This window comes from Polypterus senegalus, chromosome 8 (genome assembly GCF_016835505.1).
Source record: "Polypterus senegalus isolate Bchr_013 chromosome 8, ASM1683550v1, whole genome shotgun sequence".
Lineage (NCBI taxonomy): Eukaryota > Metazoa > Chordata > Cladistia > Polypteriformes > Polypteridae > Polypterus > Polypterus senegalus.
The window spans coordinates 10,697,692-10,724,099 of record NC_053161.1 but is presented as its reverse complement, the minus strand read 5'-3'; the positions used below and the strand labels follow the sequence as shown (position 1 = coordinate 10,724,099).

The following is a 26,408-nucleotide window of genomic DNA, read 5'->3' as shown; positions in this document are numbered from 1 at the left end:
AAGGGGCTGCCTCCCTTCGTGTGATGGCTAGAGTTGGGTGGAAGAGGATGAGGTCTGGAGAGGAGATGAGGAGGCGGCCTGAAGCAAGAGACAAGGCATTGTATTGTGGCCAGGACTTTTGGGGACTTGTAGTTGGTTTGTGTTGCACTTGTACATAATAGAATGGTAATTAAACGTGTTGTGGGTGAAATGAACGTGTCTGCCTGTCTGTGTCCGGGCCAAGATCTACAATAGTTAACACTAGAATTACCAGAGCCTAGAGAAAACTCGTAAATCCGGCCCACCTTAAATACTTTTGCACCTCTCCACCAGCGTCTTTTGTCCTGTAAATGTTCCATCTTTATTCCAGTAAATGTGCCGATTAAGACAAACAGCAAGCAGCTGGCTATTCCATCCCCCACCGTCGCAAAACGTTCACCAAGTTTTCCCAGCCCATGCCTTGTTTGATTATCTGGGAGTGAGTGAACTGCTGGAGTTTTAGAGTGGAAATAATAGATCGTTATTTGGAACTCATGCATTTCATGTGTGTTCCATTTCTACAGTAATCTGTGTAAACACATTGTTAAAAAAGAAACTTTTTCATATTTTAGTAATAAATGTTACAAAATGTAGGCATAAACTATAGAATGTGTGAAGCCTGAAGTCAAAAGATCAAATAAACCCTTTCACAAAAGGTTCAAGAATGATACAACAGCTTCCGTGGCAGAGCGGCAAGATTTGCTGACTTGTAATCAAGGGGCCACCAGTTCGATCCCCACTGCCTCCTATATTTCCCCGTTTTCAGTAGTGCGCTGCTCTTATCTATACTAATAAAAGGCAAAGCCCTCACTGACTCACTGACTGACTGACTGACTCACTCACTCACTCACTGACTCACTTATCACTAATTCTCCAAGTTCCCGTGTAGGTAGAAGGCTGAAATTTGGCAGGCTCATTCCTTACAGCTTACTTACAAAAGTTAAGCAGGTTTCATTTCGAAATTCTACACGCAACGGTCATAACGGTCAATAACGTCCGCCATGTTGAACTGTCTTATTTATGGCCCCATCTTCACGAAATTTGGTAGGCGGCTTCCCTGCGCTAACCAAAACCGATGTGCGTACTTATTTCGGTGGTATGACACCATTGTCGGCCGCCATATTGAATTTTCCAAACGTCACTAATTCTCCAACTGCCCGTGTAGGTAGAAGGCTGAAATTTGCAAGGCTCATTCCTTACAGCTTACTTACAAAAGTTAAGCAGGTTTAATTTCGAAATTCTACGCGTAATGGTCATAACGATCAACAACGTCCGCCATGTTGAACTTTCTTATTTATGGCCCCATCTTCTCGAAATTTGGTAGGTGGCTTCCCTCCACTAACTGAAACCAATGTACGTACTTATTTCGGTAGTATGATGCCACTGTCAGCCGCCATATTGAACTTTTCAACAGTCTTTGTTACTTATGGGCCCATCTTCAAGAAATTCTATCGATCAAAGAACTGTCACTTACCGAGTGGTTTCCATGCCCGGAGATGCCACCTACCTTTTCCATTCTCTTTGTTACATATCGCATGGCCATATCAGGCTCACTCTTGATATCCGGAGGAACATTCTGTCTTATGTATTGAATGACTGGGACAGGTTCAAGGGGTGGACTGATGACGGTACAGGAGATAATTATACTACACAGGAGCACTAGAAGAGTGAAATGCTTAAGCCCTTCACCTATGGTTCTGCATGCGAGTTGATGGCTGCCGCTGAATTGTTCGGTTGTCGCTTTCAAGTGTACCGAAATGGCCAAATATTTTACACCTTTGGACAACCGCCAATGCCTCTAAACATCTTAGATTCACAGGTGACGATTTCAGTAGTGGACACTTTGATGTTTATGAATGTTTAAACTCTCAAAAGCTGGATGTGATTTTATCGATGAAACCGGTTGTGTGCTTACAACGCTTGACAGATGCCAAATGTCACTTCAACACAACAAATCCTGCAAATACTGTCGTAATTGAAACAAACCATGAAACTCAAACCGATTATGACAGCAGCAATCCAAGCTGTGAGATTTGAGACAAGATTACTGTTCACATGGCCAACTGTAATGCTACATGCTCAAGAGTAAGCTCAGCGCACTGCTTGGTCATGTTACAACCGGAGGGCCGAACTGACAACATGGTATACAAAGAGATCCTTAACAAATAATTATTGTCCCACAGTTTAAAAAGGTTTAATTATCTTCTTAATAAAAATTTGAATGCAGTACTTCACCGCTGCGAAGCGCGGGTATTTTGCTAGTTGTTAATATTATACAGTACACACATACATTTGGTTTGCGTCTGTAACAGACCGTGTACATTTATAGTACTGTACTTGTAAAAGTTGCATTTTTTTTTCACTTTTATTCTCTCACGATCATGATATATACTACCGCCCAAGAGATCTGACGCTGTTAGTTTTAATTTGAAACTGGGAAAAACTGTAGATGTGAGTAGTGTTTTGAGGCAATGGAACTGGACAAATATTCTCTCAATGACGATCATGCTCTAACACAACTCCCTGCCCCCGCCTGCGTGCCTGCCTGCCTGCCTCTCCTGATCTGACGAAGTAACAGCGCCAGCGTAAATTCACACCCTATTTCACGCTGTTCGTTCTCAAATAATACAATGGAACCTCGGTTCACGAACATCTCGGTACACGTACAAATCGGTTTACAACCAAAAAGTTCGCCAAACTTTTGCCTCGGTTCACGACCACACACTCTGTATACGAACAAGCCAGTTTCCCTTTCGGGTTTGTACATGTTCAGTCTCTCCCTGTGCATTTCCTGTGCAGCGAGCGAGCGACACACACACAGGCGCGCACGCAAGACACACATACACAGACATACACACACGGAGGCGCACAAGACAGAGGCACACACACACACACACACACATATGCTCCAGGCTCGTGAAAGAGACACACGCACACACGAAAGAGAGAGAGAGCGAGCGAGGGAGAAAGGGCTGGACGCATAAGGTAGAAAAGGCTTGTTTTTGTTTTCAGTTCTGTTTAAAGTGATAGGTTCATAGCGTGCATCGTGTTATTGTTACTTTTCTTGGTGGTTTATTAAATTACGGATTTTTCAAATGTTCATTTTTTCCCTGTGCTTAAAACTCATTAAAAAAAAAAGTATTTTTAGCGAGCCGTTCCTAGCACTATAGCGCAAACTATTTCAGTGTTAGTTTTCTCTGTTGTTCAAGGTTTTCTCAGGGTTATTCAATATTTTTACATTTAGTTTACAATTACGCTGTGCATTCTATGGTGTAATTAACTATATTTGTGCTTAAAAACAAAAAAACTATATATTTACATACAGTTCATACGGTCTGGAACAGATTAATTGTATTTACATACAATCCTATGGTGGAAATTGCTTCGGTTCATGACCAAATCGGTTTACGACCAGAGTTTTGTAAAGAATTATGGTTGTGAACCGAGGTTCCACTGTATTGCATTAGTGCGATGACGTTTTGTGATTGGTACTATTCAGGTCATAAAATGATTTCTTCAAAATGTCACATATACCTACATCTGTGGTTTTTTTTTTTTGACATCATACACCATAAGGTGCATACTAATTCTGCGTGAGCAGGAACACTCAATAAAACTGAATAAAAAAATAAATAAATAAAGTGACAGTGAAATCCCTCCAGATCAGAGAATGTCCAGTTCAATTGCCTCAAAACACTACTCATATCTACAGTTTTTTCCCCAGTTTCAAATAAAAACTAACAGCGTCAGATCCCTAGGGCGGTAGGTAGTATGTATCGTGAGAGAATAAAAGGGAAAAAAAAGGTAACTTTTACAAGTACAGTACTATAAATGTATACGGTCTGTTACAGGTGCAAACCAAATGTATGTGTTGTGACAGATTAGGGCCGTATCGCTCCCTTGAACCCCTGTCCAAGACTCCAGACACCAGGAAAAAGTCCAAATGTTGACTTTATTTAATTGCCACAGTGCACAAAGCACCCCCTCCTCCACTATACTCATATACCAAACAATAACTACAATAATACACAATAAACCAATCCTCCAACTCCCAGACGCGTTGCCACCCTTCCACCCAGCTCAGCTCGCCATCTGGGAGCTCCCACAGTCCTTTTATATACCCTGACCCGGAAGTGTTCCCAATCCCCAGTCGATGTGATTCTCTGTCACTTCCTTGTCAGGTGCAAGTCCTTCTTCTCACCCCGGAAGCACGTCACTCCTGTTGTCGCTCTTCCTGTGACACACTTCCAGGTTATAGGGGCACAAATGATTCTTCGGTCCTCCCTGCAGCTCCATCTTGTGGCCCCTGTGGTATCCAGCAGGGTCTTGTATAAAAACTACATAGTCCATGACTCCCTGCTGGTCTTCGGGGTACCTCCATACTGCAGGGAGGGCTCCATCTGGCGGCCTGGGGGTATTGGCCGGGATGATATGTCGGCCATATACCACAGTGTGTACTGTATAATATTAACAAGAAGAGCAGTGCACTACTGAAAATGGCAAATATAGGAGGCAGTGGGGAATCGAACTGGTGGCCCCTTGATTACAAGTCAGCAAATCTTACCGCTATGCCACAGAAGCTGTTGTATCATTCTTGAACCTTTTGTGAAAGTGTTTATTTTATCTTTGAACTTCAGGCTTCACACATTCTATAGTTTATGCCTACATTTTGTAACATTTATTACTAAAATATGAAAAAGTTTCTGTTTTAACAATGTGTTTACACAAATTACTGTAGAAAAGGAACACACATGAAATGCATGAGTTCCAAATAACGATCTATTATTTCCACTCTAAAACTCTAGAAGTTCACTCACGCTCAGATAATCAAACAAGGCATGGGCTGGAAAAACTCAGAGAATGTTCTGCGACAGTGGGGGATAGAATAGCCGGCTGGTTGCTGTTTGTCTTAATCGGCACATTTACTGGACAAAAGACATTGGTGGAGAGGTGCGAACGGATTTAAGGTGGGCCGGATTTACGAGTTTTCTCGTAGGCTCTGGTAATTCTAGTGTTAAATAAGTATGCTGTTCAGACACTGCCAACAGCATGGAGTAAATTAAGTGTGAAAAGTGTGAAAGAAAGTGTGCTTACAAAAATCCTTGCTTAATAATAACACCTATCCCATTCTACATTTATGCTATTCTTCTATTCATTATGCTTAAGCATTATCCATCAATATTTAAAAGGAGGATACATTATTTATATCTGTTTAAGAATTTGGATAGTTTTCCTCAGAATTGTATCTTTCTGATTTTAATAATTTTGTTTTACAATATGTACATGTGAGAGTATTCTACAAGTAACCACACTATGACAAAGAAATTAAAAAAAAAAAAAAAAATCTATTCATCCATTTTACAAATCTCTCTAGTCTAATGCTAGATTACATGCTAAAGCCTATCCTGGAAAGCAAGAAGTTAGCATAAATACCGTTTCTTAAATGTATTATTTTTTACTTTCATAGAACAATGAAATAACTTTCAGAGCTGAGAGGCGTTGTTCAGTGATTGTCAATTGGATGCTGAAAATATGTGCAAAAAGCAAACTGATTTTCACTGGACCCCTTTTTATAAATACTACAAAGCAATATGAAGCGTTATGTACATAGTTCTTGGGGTTCATTAGACATTGTGTGGTATAGATGTTATGATATGCCATGTTTTTCTTAATATGACTGACTACCTTACTAATAGACTGGCTACTTTCAAAAGGTAATTAAAGCAGGAATATTTTCCTCTTAAGTTATTTATGGTATCACAAATCACTTTAACTCACTGTGACTGTTATAATAATTAAATAAAAACAAACTTTCAAAAATATAATCTGTTTCATGTTATTTGAACATGTCTGCAAAACTGTTACTGCGATATAATAGTCATTGCTTCATCCTCACAGGCCCAGAGTCCAGGCACTTCTGGTGTGGAAATTGTATGATTAGACTTTCGGCATGGATTTTCTCTGGGTGCCCAGATATTAAGCATGTGCATGCCATATTTATTGGAAACTCTGAAGTATTAATTTACCATAATTATTAAACACAAAATATTCAAGTAAATTAACAAAATGTGGTCTAATAATAGCTGCTTCAGTCACATCAGAAAAGAACTGAACTGGGCTGTACCTAAATTATCACTTTGAAACTACACACCAATTAAATTATTTTGATTTTGAAATTCACTTCTGGTTTCAGCATTTTATGTGTTTCGGATTATAGTGGCTGCTTAGTAATTACATTTTTTTTCAATTATGAACCTAAACTGAGCTTTTCAAATTCGCTGTACACAAAAAAATTATATACAATATTATACATTATATTATACATACAGTTCTATAAAATCCTTACTCAATTATTGTATAAAAATGAAATTATTACATAATCCCCTAAAGATTACATGGCTCCCTCCAGTTATTCCCACAGTAACCTCCACACTATTCCCCAGAAGGAAAGTTTGTTATACAACTCACTGAATTTTTGAGAGAGTCATCGTCAACATCAAAGTTTGATGTGTCAAATGGGCTGGTAACTTCTGGAATGTATGGCGGAGTTCTGGTGAGAATGTTGTCCCAGTCTATACCATTAAAGAAGGGGTGCTTCTTAAAGTCATCGATTCCATTCTTGCCTAAACGCTGTTTCTTTTCACAAATTAAGTGCCTGATTAGGTCCTTTGCCACATCAGACACATCTGTAATATCAGCTGGAAACTGCAAGTGGTCCTTTGAAATAAGAGACACATACATTTTTAACATGTTAGTTTCATTTTACCTTTCAAAATATCTATAAGAGAGTGACTATAAGCACATTAGCATTCCTTCCATTATTTTACCTGGTGATTCATTATTTTGCCGTAGGTCTCAACAAGGGACTCTGCATAGAAAGGGGTTTCTCCAAAAAGCAGTTCATAGGTGCAAACTCCTAGAGACCACCAATCACATTCCGTTCCATACTTCCCCTTTCCATCCTCCATTGCCTGTAGAATTTCAGGGGAAATGTAGTCTGGGGTCCCGACAGCTACAGGGGACTCTATCTGAAAATAAACAAGAAAAGAATCCACTGTAGTGTGCAAGAAGACAAACACTATTACCCCAGTATGTTCAATAAGATTACTGGTTAAACATTTTAAAATCTTCTTTGCAAGTGATTAATTTACAAATGATAACAAATCTGTTTAAGGGAATGAGAGACAGAAAGGTACTTAGTACACTGGAGTAAACATTATGATAAAAACTTGTTTCAGAGATTTTTTTAAAAACTGCATGTGAATCATAATGCAAAAATTATGAGACACAAATTGACATGATTATGTCTTTCAAATAGGGTAGCCCATAAAAGACTAGCCATTAAACAACACAAGTTGGAAACTGAAGTGTGCAAATGGATTACCGTAGATCCCGGAATATAAGCTGACTCGGTATATTAGCCGACCCCCTTCTCTACCTACTAAATTACATGTATTTGCCAATGACCGGTATTTAAGCAGACCCCCTTCTCCAAGCAAAATTTTCTAAATTTCCTTAAAAGTGTCTCTTCAGGTATATTTATCATGTTTATCAGCGAGAATTTGAGACTGCCGACATTTTTGATGGAAACCAGGAAGAAGTTTGGTAAAATGAAACCTTTGTGTTGAAACTATATACGCAAATATGGTACATCGGCGGGTGGATTTCCGGAGACTTGTTATAAATTTGATTAACTTAAATACGCAATACAATGGACCCTTGACTTACGAACTTACTTCGTTCGTGAAGGCTAACCCATAATGCGTTCTGAACCTCCCACTGCAACACTTACTTAACCTTTTCATAATAAAAAAGGGCTGTATAATCTGCATTATTTACCAAAACACCAATAATTTTTCTAATGTGCTAACCAAAAGGTTATAAAAAGTGCCTAGCCTACCAGAAGTAGGCTAGATTAAGCTAGGAGCATGGCGGCGCGCATGGTCGCAGCAGCTCAGGGCTCTCCTTTTCAGTGCACTTTTTTGTTGTTTTTTGTACTTTTTTCCTTGTTTGTGCACGATCGGTTCGGCGAACATCCGCTACACCCGTCAGAACCTTACAGACATCGGTGTCCAGAGCCAGATATCTGTTGAGTGTTTTTCATCACACGCACAACATCCCAGACAACATAGCAAGACCAGCGGGCTCTCCGAGGACTGTTGTCAGGTCTAGAAGACGACACAGACGGAGGAGGGAAAGAAAGCAGAAGCGGGGCCGCAGATCCGGCGTTATGCTAAGGCTAAAAAAACAACCATACAAGCCCTATACAGAACTTTTTATCTGCACTGAAGGAGCTGCTTTTAATCTCATTGTACTGTAGATGTGTATAGTGACAATAAAAGGCATTCTATTCTAGAAACAACAATTTCATATTGTACTCACCATTTAATTTGACATCTTTGGGCTGCAGGAAGGGAGGAGGAGGAGAATGAAACGGAAGGTGGTTATTGTTTAGAAGGAGCCTCCTTATGCAAATCTTTTCTTTGTAAAATTGTCGAGATGGTGGATTTCGACATGCTGTACATATTAGCGAGACTGGTCACACGAACAGCACTCTCATATTTCCACACAATTTCCATCTTCGTTTCGATTGTGATCATTTTCTTTACCTTCTCTTCCTTCCTTAGCAATTATGTGTCTTGCTTGCATGGTCTTAATGAATTATATATATATATATATAGGTAAATCACTGCAGTGACCAAAATTACATCCACAAACACATGTATCTGGGCTCCGACTGACGCTACTAACGCTCTCGGTTGTTTGTTTACAATCGCGCAAGCAGATACACATGACCACATCCGGGTCGTAGCGCAAGATGTTGATCGTAAATCGAAACAAAAATTTTTATTTTAAAACTTCCCGATAATTTATTATCAATTTTATTAATAAAATCAACAACTAAAACACTTTTTTGAATAAATTCTTTATTTAATTTAAAGTACCGGCATGCAAAGTTACTTTTGTCATTATTTACTTCCGTATTCATCGGCAAAACCGGCATTGCGCTGGAAATCTTGAATCTGAAACGATACTCGTTGTATAAACCGATCCCCAAACTCCAAGCCAAAAATTTAGGACGAAATTCTCGGCTTATACAACTGGATCTACGGTAAGCAGAGAAATGTAAGGGTCACAGCATAAGAAATCTTTTACACATTAACAGAGATTCAAAACAGTCAGAGGGGCAACTACAGGCAAGGCAAAATTACCAAATACCCTATGTCTGCAAAAGCCAAGTAGAAGGGCCCTGACAAAATAAAAATATGAGAAAAATATAACAAATTGAATTGCATTAAACTAAACTTTACTGCCAGCCAACATAGCTATAAGACATTAGGAACAAACAACTGACTGTAAAATGCAATATATATGATATCATAACAAGATAATATAAAACAGCAGTAAATAATAATACATACAGTTAAGTACTTATTGTGTTTTTCTGAAAACAATATAACAATGTATAAAATTGTACTCATGTCCTATACAATACAAGTTTGCAAAAGTGGACACAGATTCTCTATCCAGGTCATGAATAGAGTCATGTTTCAGGCATAGAATAATATCTCCTAAACAAGTCACATATTGTATATTAAGATTTGAAAGAGAAGATGCACTGCCTAATGAAATCATTAAGGAGGAAGTGACAATACTTTGAAGAACTCTCCTATAATCCAGGACCAGATATGATTAGGGCAGATCAAACTTAAGTTATGAAAAGAAAAATAGTTTAAAAAATACTTTTGAGCTCTTTTAGTAAGACAAGCTGAAAATGTGAATAGTGTTCCTAAAAATTTAAATGACTGTATCCTTTTCATTGTAACACACTTTTTAACCAGGTGCGAGGAGGGGGTGTTTACTACAATTCATAATCATTCCTACACTTATAGAGTATTCAGGTCCAGGATGTTCAGCGCACACACACACGCACACGCACACACACAGGCCAGTTGATCAACCTTTATCTTGAGGGCACCTCATCCCCATCTATGATCAAGCAAATCAGGGGAGTAGAAGATCTGCAGCTTTACATAGGGCTCTTTGAAGGTGCAGTTGTTGTTATAGATGGAGAAAGAGAAAGGAGATAGAACATACCCTCTGTGTAGATCCAATGCTTGGATCATGGATTCTGATTGAATATTAATGTAAAAAGTTATTAATATAAAGCAGGGTTTAATAAACAGTTAAAATCTCCAGTTACTCTAAGCCTAAATATTTATCAGATTTAATTGTAAGTTTACTTATTTCCTCTCAGAAAATCATTTTTTTTACTGCTTACATTTAACTGCTGAAAAAATTCATAAAAGAAACCATGCAACCAATAATATTTCAAAGTAATTAAGTGGATAAAAAAGACATTTGAGAATAGCCCTCTCATAATTTACCTTCTACACATCCAATCTTGCTTCCTCAAACAAACAATATTTAAAAATTCAGAGTCCCAGTCCTTTGACATACCACACAGCACCTCTACCATGATAATGGGAAAATAACGGTTTCTGATTTGGATGTAAGCAACACTGGAGCACCACAAGAAACAGTCCCGACTTCTTTTCTCGTCATTCTACACACCTATGACTATTGCAGAAATTCTCAAATGAATCTACTCTTATGCAGTGTATTGATAAAAGAGATAAGACAGACTACAGGAGCCAGGTTGTGAACTTCATTTATTGATGCAGAGGAATAGTTTTCAGCTATGTTAGTTTACCCTTTAAGTTTTGCCTCTCATCCTTAACCAACAAGTTTTATGGACAGGGTGGTGAGGATAGAGTCTCCTCTCATTTGTAAAATGCAGCCCTTATTATTGGCTGTGTACACCCAATTTTTTCTTGTATTTGCATATAAAGGTATGTGTGGCACAGTGGTGTCACTAAATGTGCATTAAAGAAACATTTCTTACACATAAATGATGATTAATACCTATATTCACCTTATTCACTTAAGGTGGATATTCGAACGATGCACAAATACTGTAATAAAAGTAATCTTAGATAGTTGTGTGTGGTATTTTACTTTTGAAATTTATTCCAAATGTGATACTATATACACTAGTTCTAAAGAACGGAGAATGACAAAAAGTGATAATTTCATGGGCGGCATGGTGGCGCAGTGGGTAGCGCTGCTGCCTCGCAGTTAGGAGACCTGGGTTCGCTTCCCGGATCCTCCCTGCATGGAGGTTGCATGTTCTCTCCGTGTCTGCGTGGGTTTCCTCCCACAGTCCAAAGACATGCAGGTTAGGTGTGTGTGCTTGGTGGGTGTGTGTGTGTGTGTGTGTGTGTGTGTGTGTGTGTGTGTGTGTGTGTGTGCCCTATGGTGGGCTGGCGCCCTGCCTGGAGTTTGTTTCCTGCCCTGCGTCCTGTATTGGCTGGGATTGGCTCCAGCAGACCCCTGTGACCCTGTAGTTAGGATATAGCAAATTGGATGATGGATGGATAATTTCATTGATCACAATATCGACCCTTGCTTTTAGAGTTTCAAACACATACTCTAAGCACCCTTAGAAAACTGTAGAAAGCACATCATTAAATTGAAAGCATAGTAACATACAGTAGTTATCATATAAGTTATCCTGTACTCTTTTCAATTTAGTAGATTTTTATTACAAGTTTTAATGTGTTATTTAATACAAAGGTACAAAAAAAAAAAAAACACTTTTGTAGAGCCATAAAAAATAAAGAAAGAGCTGGTGACAGAGTCAGTTGTGTGTGATAAAATAGTACTAGAACAAGCTGCAGGTTTGTGATAGGTGTTTCCTCAGCTATTTAGCAGATTGTTCAGTGGCATCATTTATATTAAGTCTTCCCATGGAACAGAATGAGTTACTATGAAATGGTATTATTACTGTTATCACTTTTGTTATCCATTTAGTGCATAATTAAAGTTAGCACAATGCACTTCAAGAACAATACATAATTGTACATAGATTATTAAATATACCTAATTTATATTGTCCCCTCCTTGAACCGTCACCTTATCGTGGTGGAGGGGTTTGCGTGTCCCAATGATCCTAAGAGCTATGTTGTCCGGGGCTTTATGCCCCTGGTAGGGCCACCCAAGGCAAACTGGTCCTAGGTGAGGGATGAGACAAAGAGCGGTTCAACAAACCTCCGATGAAGAATAAAAACCTTGGATGACGTTTTCCCTTGCCCAGACGTGGGTCACCGGGGCCCCCCTCTGGAGCCAGGCCTGAAGGTGGGGCTCGATGGCGAGCGCCTGGTGGCCGGGCCTGCACCCATGGGGCTCGGCCGGGCACAGCCCGAAGACGTAACGTGGGACCTCCTCCCTATGGGCTCACCACCTATGGGAGGGGCCAAGGAGGTTGGGTGCAGTGTGAGTTGGGTGGTGGCCGAAGGTGGGGACCTTGGCGGTCTGATCCTCGGCTACAGAAACTGGCTCTCGGGACGAGGAATGTCACCTCTCTGAAGGGGAAGGAGCCTGAGCTAGTGCGCGAGGTCGAGAGGTTCCAGCTAGATATAGTCGGACTCACCTCGACGCACAGCTTGGACTCTGGAACCAATCTTCTTGAGAGGGGCTGGACTCTCTACCACTCTGGAGTTGCCCCCGGTGAGAGGCGCCGAGCAGGTGTGGGCATACTTATTGCCCCCCCGACTCGGAGCCTGTGCATTGGGGTTTACCCCGGTGGACTAGAGGGTGGCCTCCCTCCGCCTTTAGGGTCCTGACTGTTGTTTGTGCGTATGCGCCAAACAGCAGTTTGGAGTATCCACCCTTTTTGGAGTCTCTGGAGGGGGTGCTAGAGGGCATACCTTTTGGGGATTCCCTCGTTTTGCTGGGAGACAATGCTCACGTGGGCAATGACAGTGAGACCTGGAAGGGCGTGATTGGGAGGAATGGCCCCCCCGATCTGAACCCGAGCGGTGTTTTGTTATTGGACTTCTGTGCTTGTCACGGATTGCCCATAACGAACACCATGTTCAAGCATAAGGGTGTTCATATGTGCACTTGGCACTAGGACACCCTAAGCCTCAGGTCGATGATCGACTTTGTGGTCGTGTCGTCGGACTTGCGGCCATATGTCTTGGACACTCGGGTGAAGAGAGGGGTGGAGCTGTCAACTGATCACCACCTGGTGGTGGGTTGGCTTCGATAGTGGGGGAAGATGCCGGTCAGACCTGGTAGGCCCAAACGTGTTGTAAGGGTCTGCTGGGAACGGCTGGCAGAGTCCCCTGTCAGAAGTAGCTTCAACTCCCACCTCCGGCAGAACTTCAACCACGTCCCGAGGGAGGTGGGGGACATTGAGTCCGAATGGGCCATGTTCCGTGCCTCTATTGTTGAGGCAGCTGACTGGAGCTGTGGCCACAAGGTGGTCGGTGCCTGTCGTGGCAGCATTCCCCGAACCCGTTGGTGGACACCGGCGGTGAGGGATGCCGTCAAGCTGAAGAAGGAGTCCTATAGGACTTTTTTGTCCTGTGGGTCTCTGGAGGCAGCTGATAGGTACCGCAGGCCAAGCGAATGCGGCTTCGGTTGTTGCCGAGGCAAAAACTCGGGCGTGGGAGGAGTTTGGAGAGGCCATGGAGAACGACTTTCGGACGGCTTCGAGGAGATTCTGGTCCACCCTCTGGTGGGGACGGTGCGCTGCTGACCTCGACTCGGGACATTGTGGGTCGGTGGGGGGAGTACTTCAAAGACCTCCTCAATCCCACTAACATGCCTTCCAATGAGGAAGCAGTGCCTGGGGACTCCGAGGTGGGCTCTCCCATCTCTGGGACTGAAGTCACCGAGGTGGTCAAAAAACTCCTTGGTGGCAGGGCCCCGGGGTGGATGAGATACCCGGAGTTCCTTAAGGCTCTGGATGTTGTAGGACTGTTTTGGTTGACACATCTCTGCAACATCGCATGTACATCGGGAACAGTGCCTCTGGATTGGCAGACCGGGGTGGTGGTCCCCCTCTTTAAAAAGGGGGAACGGAGGGTGTGTTCCAACTATAGAGGGATCACACTCCTCAGCCTCCCTGGAAAAGTCTATTCGGGGGTTCTGGAGAGGAGGGTCCGTTGGATAGTAGAATCTCGGATTCAGGAGGAACAGTGTGGTTTTCGTCCTGGTCGCGGAACAGTGGACCAGCTCTTCACCCTTAGCCGAGTGCTGGAGGGTGCATGGGAGTTTGCCCTACCAGTCTACATGTGTTTTGTGGACTTGGAAAAGGCGTTTGACCGTGTCCCTCGGGGAATCCTGTGGGGGGTGCTCCAGGAGTATGGGGTACCGGACCCCCTGATAAGGGCTCTTCGGTCCCTGTACAACCGGTGTCAGAGCCTGGTCCGCATTGCCGGCAGTAAGTCGAGCCCGTTTCCAGTGAGAGTTGGACTCCGCCAGGGCTGCCCTTTGTCACCGATTCTGTTCATAACTTTTATGGACAGAATTTCTAGGCGCAGCCAGGGTGTTGAAGGGGTCCGGTTTGGTGGACTCAGGAGTGGGTCACTGCTTTTTGCAGATGATGTTGTCCTGTTTGCTTCATCAGGCCGTGATCTTCAGCTCTCTCTGGATCGGTTCGCAGCTGAGTGTGAAGCAGCTGGGATGAGAATCAGCACCTCCAAATCTGAGACCATGGTCCTCAGCCGGAAAAGGGTGGAGTGCAGGAGAGATCCTGCCCAAAGTGGAGGAGTTCAAGTAACTCGGGATCTTGTTCACGAATGAGGGAAGAATGGAGCGTGAGATCGACAGGCGGATCGGTGCGGCATCCGCAGTGATACGGGCTCTGCATCGGTCTATCGTGGTGAAAAAGGAGCTGAGCCGTAAGGCAAAGCTCTCAATTTACCAGTCGATCTACGCTCCTACCCTCACCTATGGTCATGAGCTATGGGTAGTGACCGAAAGAACAAGATCGCGAATACAAGCGGCTGAAATGAGTTTCCTCCGCAGGGTGTCTGGGGCTTTCCCTTAAGGATAGGGTGAGAAGCTCAGTCATCCGGGAGGGGCTCAGAGTAGAGCCGCTGCTCCTCCACATCGAGATGAGTCAGATGAGGTGGCTCGGGCATCTGATCAGGATGCCTCCTGGACGATCCCTGGTAAGGTGTTCCGGGCACGTCCAACCGGGAGGAGGCCCCGGGGAAGAATGTAATACTACATTTTTCTTTATGTCACTATATCTGGACAATACTGTTATGAGTTTTATTCACATGTGCATGTTAACTGTGGCACACAGGGGCTCAGCAATTAGAAATGCTAGCCAAGCATTGGAGTAGATAGCCAAAGACAACTGGAGGCTTGTATAGTCAGCTTAAACACAGGTTAGGGTATTTCTGTCCTCTATCGGCACAAATCTTCTTTCCTTATTGGGAGAATGAGAATCGGCATGTAAGCACTATGATATTTCTGTATTTTGTGGGGGAGGAATTCAGCCCTTGTTTGGAGACAGAAAGATCCAGCAAGTTGAAGAAGAACTGTATAAAAGGTCTGGACAGTAGCCAGACCCTTCGAGGCTGCGTCAACACAAAGAGTTGTCGAAAAACCTCCCAGCGTGGGGACGGAGAAAATGGCTGACTGTGTTGATCCAGATTTCCCACCTGGATAAAGTCTGTCCATATGCCTCCCGTCTGTAACCACAGAAACATCAGTAAATGTAAGCTAAAAAGATATTTTGTCTCATGTGATTCTTGTACCGCCGTAATCACTATGGGAGGGATATCACCTTTTCTGGTATATTATGATATTGTTTAATTATTTAATATGCCACAATTTTAAAAGAACACATTTCCAAGAGAGCGAATGCCTCTGCAGGAAACAAAGACCCAGAACACGCTGGAGGGGCTATGTCTCCCGGCTGGCCTGGGAACGCCTTGGGATTCTCCCGGAAGAGCTGGAAGATGTGGCCGGGGAGAGGGAAGTCTGGGCCTCTCTGCTTAAGCTGCTGCCCCCGCGACCCGACCTCGGATATGCAGAAGAGGATGGATGGATGGATAATTTATATTGTTTCATAACCTAAATAATTTAATTGGTTTCAAATGATTTCATTTATATTTTGTGCAGCTCATTAAAAATGTAAAGAGTCACTGTTAACAGTTTACTTAACATTTCTTTACATTTATGAAGTTAACTATGTACCTGTGGTATAGCGGGTCCACAGCTCGCTGAGCTCGTTTAGCAAAGGCCATTTTAAATAAATCACCGCTCTCGCCGCGGTTTAGCGAGGGGGCGTTGGGCCATAGCAAGCCACGGGTCGATCTGCGGTGTGGGCGTTTCTCACCGAGTGCACAGGTGAGGAACTGCCCATATCCGTGATTGTTCCTGTGGCTAATCTGCTACAGCTGCTATGGCCCCTCGTTTTTTAAAGGAAGCGCGAGTTGGGTGGAAAAGGAGAAAAAGAACAAAAGAAAAAGATCGAAAGGAAAGAGGACGGAGGTTACCGGGAGCGAACAAGGAAGCAGGACGGTGCAAGAGAGGGAAACGCAAATAGTGTGTGGAGAGCGAGCAAACTAGCGCTTGTGGGCAGCTGCGAGGACCTGGGTGTTAGGCCTACACCCAGGAGTTACAGTTGGTTGTTGCTCCCGCTGACCAACCAGGTAGCGGGAGTAACCAGAGAAGGATGGCTGGCCGCGTAAGGCCGAGAAGGCTGCGGGAGTCGGGAGGCTTAGGCAGTAAACTCCCTGGCATGAGCGTCCTGGTTGTCAGGGAAGCCAAGTATCCGAGGCTGGGATGAGTGCCAGACCGAAGCCAGGGATCCGGAGGTCTCCAGTCTCGTTTGAATGGGTAATGGAAGAAGGGCAGCTGCAGAGAGAGTCTCGCCTGCTGTTAAGCCCAAGCGGGATAAGCAGGTGAGACGATAGCACAGAAGAAGCACGGGGCTTGTTGTTGTTGTGTTTTTAAAGACTGCTTCCTAAGAAACATTTTAACCTCTGGTTTTAAGGATTGTTTTTTCTATTTATTGATTTTACTTCCACGTTCCTTTTTATGGATTATTTATTGAATTTCTGAAGCACTGCACTTTATGGACACTGTTTTTGTTGGATTTTTAATAAAAGCACTGTTGCACTTTTTACCATCCCCTTTGCTTACTTGTTGCCTTCACTGACTAGCTCACTTGGTAACATTATCGACGGTGTAGGGTTCAAGGGCTCCCAAACAGCGGTGGGAGTGTGGAGCCAGAACCCACATCGTCACAGTACAAAGCAATTCTTGGCACACTTGTTTCACATAAAATTAACCTTGTGCATGACCTTTCCTAGGAAGATCTCAGTCATTTTGTGAGTTTTCAGTCTTAAACTGTGCCCAGTTTGTTCTGTGACAACAAAAAAGTACTCCAATTTGACATTGGATGGTCAAATATTCTCAAATTTAACACAGCAAGATGAATTACTTACAGAAAAGACTATATGGAGTCTATTTGAACTTAAATAAGATAATATCTGCAAAGCAAATCAATATCTTAATAAAATAGGTTAATTTTTTTCCACCATAAAATAGTTAGAATAGATGTAATGCATCTTGGGAATGTAAAGGCAATATTAGGCATATGTGTGTATCTTGTGTTTGTGTGTGTATATACAGTGGATTGAGAAAGTATTGAGACCTCTTCACTTTCTACACACGTTACTGTGTTGTTGATACAATTTTAAATGAAGAAATTTTCCATTTTGGCCATCAATCTAAACTCAATAACCCATAATAAAGTGAACTTTTCAGAAAGGTTTACAAATTAATTAAAAATCAAAAACTTTATTAAGGGTTACTGAGTGTAGAATGAGGGGCAAAAATGGCAAATTTCCCATTTTTAAATTAAATCCACAATTTAATTATATGTGCAGAAAGTGAAGGGGTCTGAATACTTTCTCAATCCATAATAATCTGTAATAGATAACAGTACTGCATATTGATTATAACCATACATTATCTAATGCAATTATCTAGTCCAGACTTATGGGGAGAACTTTACATCTGTAATCCTACTTTAAATTACAAACATTAAAATTGTTGAGGACTTGCAGTGATTCTTTTTACCATTACCTTTTTACCTGAATTTGTCATATACAGTACAGTCTCGCTTATCCGACATAAACGGGCCGGCAGGATGTCGGATAAGCGAAAATGTCGGATAATGGGAGATGTTAAGAAAAATCCTATTAAAAATCAAACTATGTTATAATGTTACACATTACGAACCTCGGTTCACGAACGTCTCTGGACACGTACAAATCAAACATTTGCATCTGTTCACGATCACACACTAAGTATACGAACGAGCCAGTTTCCCTTTAGGTTTGTGAGCGCCGATGATTTCCGCATGTGTTCAGTCTCTCCCTGTGCAGCAAGAGAGAGAGAGACACACACACAGAGAGACACACGCGTGTGCGAGAAAGAGACACAGGCTCGCACACACACGTGCAAGAGAGACACAGGCGCGCACACACACACGCGCGCGCGCGCAAGAGAGACACAGGCGCACATACACGCGAGCGAGAGAGACACACGCAAGCGCACGCACACACACCAGAGAGGGCTAGCCACACAATCCACTGTAATCATGTTTTACAACAAAACAGAAAAATTTAACTGAAAAAATGAACCTAGCAAATAAAAATAGACTATGCTCACGCTCGTAGCTTGCAGTTCTTGTTGCCGATTGATGCTTTTTTTTTTTTTTTTGCAGTGGGACGTCGGATAATACAGAATGTTAGATAAGCGAAGGTTGGATAAGTGAGACTCTACTGTATATATCGATTATATAAAACAAATTTGGGTTGAGACTTGATCATCTCGGGGAGACACTTTGAAGTCCTGTGAGACTACTTACACATCACGCCCTACTTGCAAACAATTTCTCGGAGACACGAACATCCCGGGAGACAAGGAAGTGAGACAAAAGGACAGCTGCTGTACAGGCTTTTAAATGATCATCGCACAGCGTGACATGCAGAACATGCAGCGTGTTAGCAGCAGCTGCTGTACAGGCTTTTAAGCCAGCAGCTGATTCGTCCACATCTCTTTAGCGTGCTTTCAGCCCTCCCCTTCAGAACGTGAGCGGCAGAGATGTGAAGTGAGAAGCATGCCCCCAGAGAGAGGGGTTGGTTGGTTGGTTGGTTGGTTGGTGGGTGAGCGAAGCGAGGAGGAGGCAATTTCTGACTTTTAACACTAGAATTACCAGAGCCTACGAAAAAACTCGTAATTCCGTCCCACCTTAAACTGCTTCTTAAATCCCTTCACACCTCTCCGCCAGCGTCCTTTGTCTTCTAAATGTGCTGATAAAGAGAAGCTTGGAGCAGCCGGCTATTCCATCCCCCCACCAATTTAGAACGTGAACGAACTTCAGCTTGATTGAGTATCTGGGAGTGAAGTGGAGTTCTAGAGTGGAAATAATAGATCGTTGTTTGGAACACACGCATTTCACGTCTGTTCCGTTTCTACATTAATCTGTGTCAACACATTGTTAAAACAGAAACGTTTTTTATATTCTAGTAGTAGTTGACAAAATGTAGGCATAAACTATATAGTGTATGAAGCCTGAAGTCCAAATAGCAAAGAAACATTTTCACAAGAATAACACAATTACGTTTTTATTCAAAAATATAACTGCAGAAACAAAAAGCCTCCTTAACATGCGACATTGCCCCCGTTTGGGAATCAAGAGGTCACGAGTTCGATCCTGCGCCCCTCCGTTTTGAGAAGTAAACTGCTCTTAGTCTTACTATTTTAGAATAAAGCATACATTTGATTTCAGTCTGTAACAGCCGGTGCAATTTATGATCCTTGTAAAGGTTAGCTTTTTTTTTATTCACTCTTCATTCTCTCAGTCGCGTTCAGAATCAATCCATACAACCCCATCTGACACGGCTGTTTTCACTAAAGACGCGCTATAGCTCTGCAGTGTACCACGATGCATACTAACCCCCGGTTCTGACACACAAACGCTGGCGAAGCTGTCTTCTTCGTATCTCACCGTCACTTGCTTTTCTTTTTTTTTTAGTTTTATTGAGTGTTCCTGCCAGTCCCCGCATGTTGCTGTATGCTGTTTCTTTTGTACTCCAGGGCATGCAGAGGAAAGAATGGTAAAAAGCAGTAACTTCGGCGCAATATGCAATCATCAGACACTCCCCATCTGCCCGTGTCGTTCAAACACAGGAACATATATTGGTGTAAAAGTATAACAAAAGTGCACTTTTATTCAAGTGCACTTTTTCCATCGCCTTTCCTGTAAGAAGCAATGTACACACTTCTCTCTATGCTGTGGTTTCTAAGAATAAACTCAATGAATGACAGTGAAGTAAGAAATAAAATCAAGACTAAAGAAGTAATAATGAACATTCAACTATTCAGAAGTCAGAGGAAAATAATAAGCATTGCTAATCAAAGACAATGGTATTTACAAATTAGACAGGGAAAAAAAACAAAAAAAAAAACAAAAAACTTACAGTTCCATTACTCCCCAACTTAAGGCAAGATCCAAAGTCAGCTAGTCGGATATGTCCATTCATGTCAATAAGAACATTATCTGGTTTGATATCCCTGTAAAAATTAAAGAAAACTGAAACAAAGATTGTGACACAAACAAAATGCTAAAATAGCACTATAACAACATTAGGCGTTTTTGTACATACATGAAGATGGTTTTAATTGATAAACAATGCATGTAATTTTGCAACAACTTATGTAGAATCAATTGGTATGGGAATATATATATATTTTATATGGAGAGGATTCCTCACCTGTGCACATAATTTCTCTGATGCGTGGAGTGAATGGCAAGGACCATTTCTGCTATATAAAACCGAGCCATATCTTCAGGTAAACGGTCTTCAAATTTACTCAGTAAGGTCAAAAGGTCGCCGCCAGCATAATAGTCCATTACAAGATACTATAAAAGGTAAAAATAAAAGATCAATACTTAATATGAGATAATTAATGCTCAATACTGGAAAAAAAGTTTCCATTTGCAAACGTGGCTTCTGATATTATGTGAATCTTAAACTCAGTACTTCAGTCTTTGATGTACTGCTTCCCAAATGCTTTACTTGCATATGGTTTGATACTTTATTCAAAACCACTATGCTTGTAGGCCACAATTATCAACACAGTTCCTGTAGCTTTCGTGTCTTTGCTTCCTAAACTAAGCTTCTGTCATCTAGTTTTATAGCTTTAAATCTGCACAATTCACAAATTCACAAATCTGCACAATTTTTCCTAAATCATGATTCTGGTTGCAATATTTTAAACTTAATTTAATAAACAGAAGAAAAAACAACAGCCAGCATGCCCAAAAATTTCAGAATGTTTGAATAAAAATGCAATTTGTTTTTTTGAAACTCATATGTAAAGTGAAGCGATTTCACCTAGGAGCATTATATGGTATATAGCTAATATGATTCTTTACCATTAATAAGCATATTAACTAGAAAAGCAAATAACTCATTTAAAAACAAAAGATTTACACTACTCTGCAGTTTTTAAAATATAAGAAACACAGATAGATTGAACAGGTATAACGTATTGCTTGTTGAGTAACCTTTTTCTTCATACAATATATCAACAACTATGTACAATAAAGCAAATGTTCTTTTTCACAATATACTGGATATTCCCGCTAGTTCTTAGGTAATAAATATCTGCAGATTAGCAGTATAAAACTTAAGAGCACAGAGAAAGCAAAATTTTTAACCTCAAATTCTAGATAGCCAGTCATGGGAATTGTTACATATGCATTATGTTCACTTTTACTTTAAAACTTCAGTGAAAAGAATATTTGGAATTAACTTTTCTTTTATATTTTTTTTATGGTCTTCCACTGGTAAATTTTCATCTGTTTCTTCTGGAAGTCCAAATTACTGGATCATTAAGTCTTCAGCTTCTAAAATTTCTTTGATGGTCAAAAGAGCCGTTTGTTCCTTTGAACACTTCCCATAATTGTAAACCATCTACTTTACCAGTCATAATTACAGTGTCTTAATTTACCAGGCATCATTACAGAAATGGCATCACAAATCATTTCAATCATAGTCGTCTGTTTAACATAACCCAGCTGCTCGTGCCGCTTCTTAAAAAGTACCATACTTTGTTCCATCTATATTTAGAACATCTTTATATGATGTTGCTCCTTTCGATTCATGTAACAATTTTAAATGAAACTGTTCGATATCTTTTGGCGATACAATATTTAATTGAGCAACACTTTTGCAATTAATCTTTCTCGGAAGCCACATTCTTTTTTGTTTCTGCCATGTGTAATGTTGAGGAATTTGCGCGTACGTATATGCTTTTGCATTTACGTCTTTTTTATTAAGTTCAAAATAAACCAGTAATTTAGTATTTCTATTTTTCGCTACCTGTAAAGCTTCTGCTTCTTCGCCCTCTTTAAATTGAATCATATTCTGACTTGATAAATGAATCAGTAATAATTCAACCGTACATTGGCAATTCCATTAAATCCCACCCGCTTTCCATTGCCCTGACGTACCAAGTATCTAAATATGCTTGAAATTCGTCCCAAGACTGTTCTTTCAATAAAGTTACAACTACTCTATCGTGCCCTGTATGAATGTACTTGTAGATGTACTTAATACTCATAACCGATGCACAATATTCGACATTAATATGACAATGGAATTGTTTGAGCAAATATGGGTTATAGGGTACAATCATTGAATTATCAAGCATCACATCTGTACCATCTTTCTTTCCGTAATAAGTGTGTTGTTCGTGACGATAATATTCTTGGCGATAATCAGGAAAGCCAGCCTTAGTCATATCTGTTGTCTGAACGAAAGCTTTTGGAGATTTCTTTAAACACTTTTTTTCTTTTGAGTCCAAACATACTGAATCTTTTAACACTAGAATTACCAGAGCCTACGAAAAAACTCGTAATTCCGTCCCACCTTAAACTGCTTCTTAAATCCCTTCACACCTCTCCGCCAGCGTCCTTTGTTCTCTAAATGTGCTGATAAAGAGAAGCCGGCTATTCCATCCCCCCACCAATTTAGAACGTGCACGAACTTCTCTCAGCTCAGGCCTTGATTGAGTATCTGGGAGTGAAGTGGAGTTTTAGAGTGAAATAATAGATCGTTGTTTGGAACACACGCATTTCATGTCTGTTCTGTTTCTACAGTAATCTGTGTCAACACATTGTTAAAACAGAAACTTTTTTATATTCTAGTAGTAGATGACAAAATGTAGGCATCAACTATATAATGTATGAAGCCTGAAGTCCAAATAGCAAAGAAACATTTTCACAAGAATAACACAATTGCACTTTTATTCAAACATATAACTGCAGAAAGAAAACGCCGCCTTAACATGCGACATTGACACCAGTTTACTATAACTGACTCTGTGGTTCAATAGATACAGCCCCGCTTGGGAATCAAGGGTCACGGGTTCGATCCTGCGCCCCTCCCTTTTGAGAAGTAAACTGTTCTTAGTCTTACTGTTTTAGAATAAAAACATACTTTTGATTTCAGTCTGTAACAGCCGTGCAATTTATGATCTTTGTAAAGGTTAGCTTTTTTTTTATTCACTTTTCACTCTCTCAGTCGCGTTCAGAATCAATCCATACAACCCCATCTGACACGGCTGTTTTCACTAAAGACGCGCTATAGCTCTGCAGTGTACCACGATGCATACTAACGCCCCGGTTCTGACACACAAACGCTGGCGAAGCTGCCTTCTTCAGTATCTCACCGTCACTTGCTTTTCTTTTATTCAGTTTTATTGAGTGTTCCTGCCAGTCCCTGTTGCATGACATGCAGAAGAGAATGGTAAAGACCAGTAACTTCGGCGCTATATGCAATCATCAGACACTCCCCATCTGCCCGTGTCGCTCAAACACAGGAACATATATTGGTGTAAAGTATAACAAAAGTGCACTTTTATTCAAGTGCACTTTTTCCATCGCTTTTCCTGTAAGAAGCAGTGTACACACTTCTCTCTATGCTGTGGTTTCTATTACACACCTGAAAGAAAGACAATATATGTGAAAATATAATCGCACTAATGCAATATTATTTGAAAACGAACAGCGTCAGATCGGGTGTGAATTTATGCAGGAACTGGAAATTCTCTGATGCGGACCCTTCCCCCAGGGAAGAAAGTACAGTGTCAGGTGCTCATTCAGTGTAATAGAAACCATAGCACAGAGAGGTGTGTACACGCAACAAGTACACGTGTCGTAAATGTAGGAAGGACGGTCCTTGGGTGTGTGGGAACTGTTAATATTTGAATGTGATGATTTTATATAGCACGGAATGAAAATCTGCACTTCTTAGCATTGCACCATGCAAGATGTCGATCAATCGCCTACTGTATCTTGCTTTCTTTTTCTTCGGTTATACAGGTAGTTTTGAATAAAAGTGCACTTGTTTTGTTTGCGAAATGAAGTGTCTGCGTGCACTTTTCGTGGCATTACACGTATTTTTGAGCATGCCCGCTTGAGCAGTATAAAAGTATTGAAAAGTATAACAAAACAACGGGCAGATGGGGAGTGTCTGATGATTGCATATAGCGCCAACTTACTGCTCTTTACTATTCTCTCCTCTGCGTGCCCTGGAGTACAAAAGAAACAGAATACAGAGGCGCTATAGCTCTGTGCTGTACCACGATGCATACTAACGCCCCCCACCCGGTTCTGACACACAGGCGCTGGCGAAGCTGTCTTCTTCGTATCTCACCGTCACTTGATTTTCTTTTTATTCAGTTTTATTGAGTGTTCCTGCCAGTCCCGCATGTTGCTGTATGCTGGATATTTCACATATATTGTCTCTTTCTTTCAGGTGTGTAATAGAAACCACAGCATAGAGAGAAGTGTGTACACTGCTTCTTACAGGAAAAGGCGATGGAAAAAGTGCACTTGAATAAAAGTGCACTTTTGTTATACTTTTACACCAATATATGTTCCTGTGTTTGAACGACACGGGCAGATGGGGAGTGTCTGATGATTGCATATAGCGCCCGAAGTTACTGGTCTTTACCATTCTTTCTTCTGCATGTCCTGGGTGCAAAAGAAAAGCATACAGCAACATGCGGGGACTGGCAGGAACACTCAATAAAACTGAATAAAAAGAAAAGCAAGTGACGGTGAGATACGAAGAAGGCAGCTTCGCCAGCGTTTGTGTGTCAGAATGGGGTGCGTTAGTATGCATCGTGGTACACTGCAGAGCTATAGCGCGTCTTTAGTGAAAACAGCCGTGTCAGATGGGGTTGTATGGATTGATTCTGAACGACTGAGAGAGTGAAAAGTGAATAAAAAAAAAAAGCTAACCTTTACAAAGATCATAAATTGCACCGGCTGTTACAGACTGAAATCAAAAGTATGTTTTTATTCTAAAACAGTAAGACTAAGAACAGTTTACTTCTCAAAAGGGAGGGGCGCAGGATCGAACCCGTGACCTCTTGATTCCCAAGCGGGGCTGTATCTATTGAACCACAGAGTCAGTTATAGTAAAATGGTGTCAATGTCGCATGTTAAGGCGGCGTTTTCTTTCTGCAGTTATATGTTTGAATAAAAGTGCAATTGTGTTATTCTTGTGAAAATGTTTCTTTGCTATTTGGACTTCAGGCTTCATACATTATATAGTTGATGCCTACATTTTGTCATCTACTACTAGAATATAAAAAAGTTTCTGTTTTAACAATGTGTTGACACAGATTACTGTAGAAACGGAACAGACATGAAATGCGTGTGTTCCAAACAACGATCTATTATTTCACTCTAAAACTCCACTTCACTCCCAGATACTCAATCAAGGCATGAGCTGAGAGGAGTTCGTGCACGTTCTAAATTGGTGGGGGGATGGAATAGCCGGCTTCTCTTTATCAGCACATTTAGAAGACAAAGGGCGCTGGCGGAGAGGTGTGAAGGGATTTAAGAAGCAGTTTAAGGTGGGACGGAATTACGAGTTTTTTCGTAGGCTCTGGTAATTCTAGTGTTAAATGAGGTCCGTGAGACATGTTTTTAAATTACTTTGTACCATAATTCAGGATAGGTTTCTCCATTTGGAATTTCAGCACAGACAAAGCGATCTGCATCATCAGCAGACGATTAGCTTCGACTTTTACATACACATTAATAATATAACTGAGCAGTTAGATGACCATGTTCTTGTTTGAAAATGGTTGTAAGTAGGGCGTGCCAACAAATGAGAGCTTAGATGACAATGATCTTGTTTGAAAATGTCTGTAAGTACGGCTTGAACTGCTTCCAAAGGATGTCAGTATGATGTAATTTGACGGTGTCACAGGACTTGAAAGTGTCTCTCTGACTCTCTGTCTCTCTTCAAAAGATCACATCTTGTCTCAAGTTTTTTTTTTTTTATATAATAGAGGGACTAGTTTTTGCTAATTAATTTACTTCTTTTAATTTACTTAAGACTGAGATCCATTCAATCAGGGCTGAGCAATGTCAGTCCTGAAGGGCAGCACTGGCTTCAGGTTTTTGTTTCAAACCAATTGTT

The 26,408-nt window shown here is 41.2% G+C and overlaps 1 protein-coding gene across 1 annotated transcript in view; it reads right to left on the bottom strand.

Annotated features, from left to right (window-relative positions):
- LOC120533771 (serine/threonine-protein kinase MRCK alpha-like) overlaps positions 1 to 26,408 on the bottom strand; it is a 151,989-nt gene that overhangs the window by 56,038 nt on the left and 69,543 nt on the right. Inside the window, exons 5-8 of the mRNA XM_039760717.1 lie at positions 20,676 to 20,824; positions 20,382 to 20,475; positions 6,846 to 7,046; positions 6,487 to 6,735 (exon numbers count right to left, since the gene is read on the bottom strand). Of these exons, the coding sequence (XP_039616651.1) occupies positions 6,487 to 6,735; positions 6,846 to 7,046; positions 20,382 to 20,475; positions 20,676 to 20,824 (693 nt within the window). The remainder of the gene's footprint in view (positions 1 to 6,486; positions 6,736 to 6,845; positions 7,047 to 20,381; positions 20,476 to 20,675; positions 20,825 to 26,408) is intronic.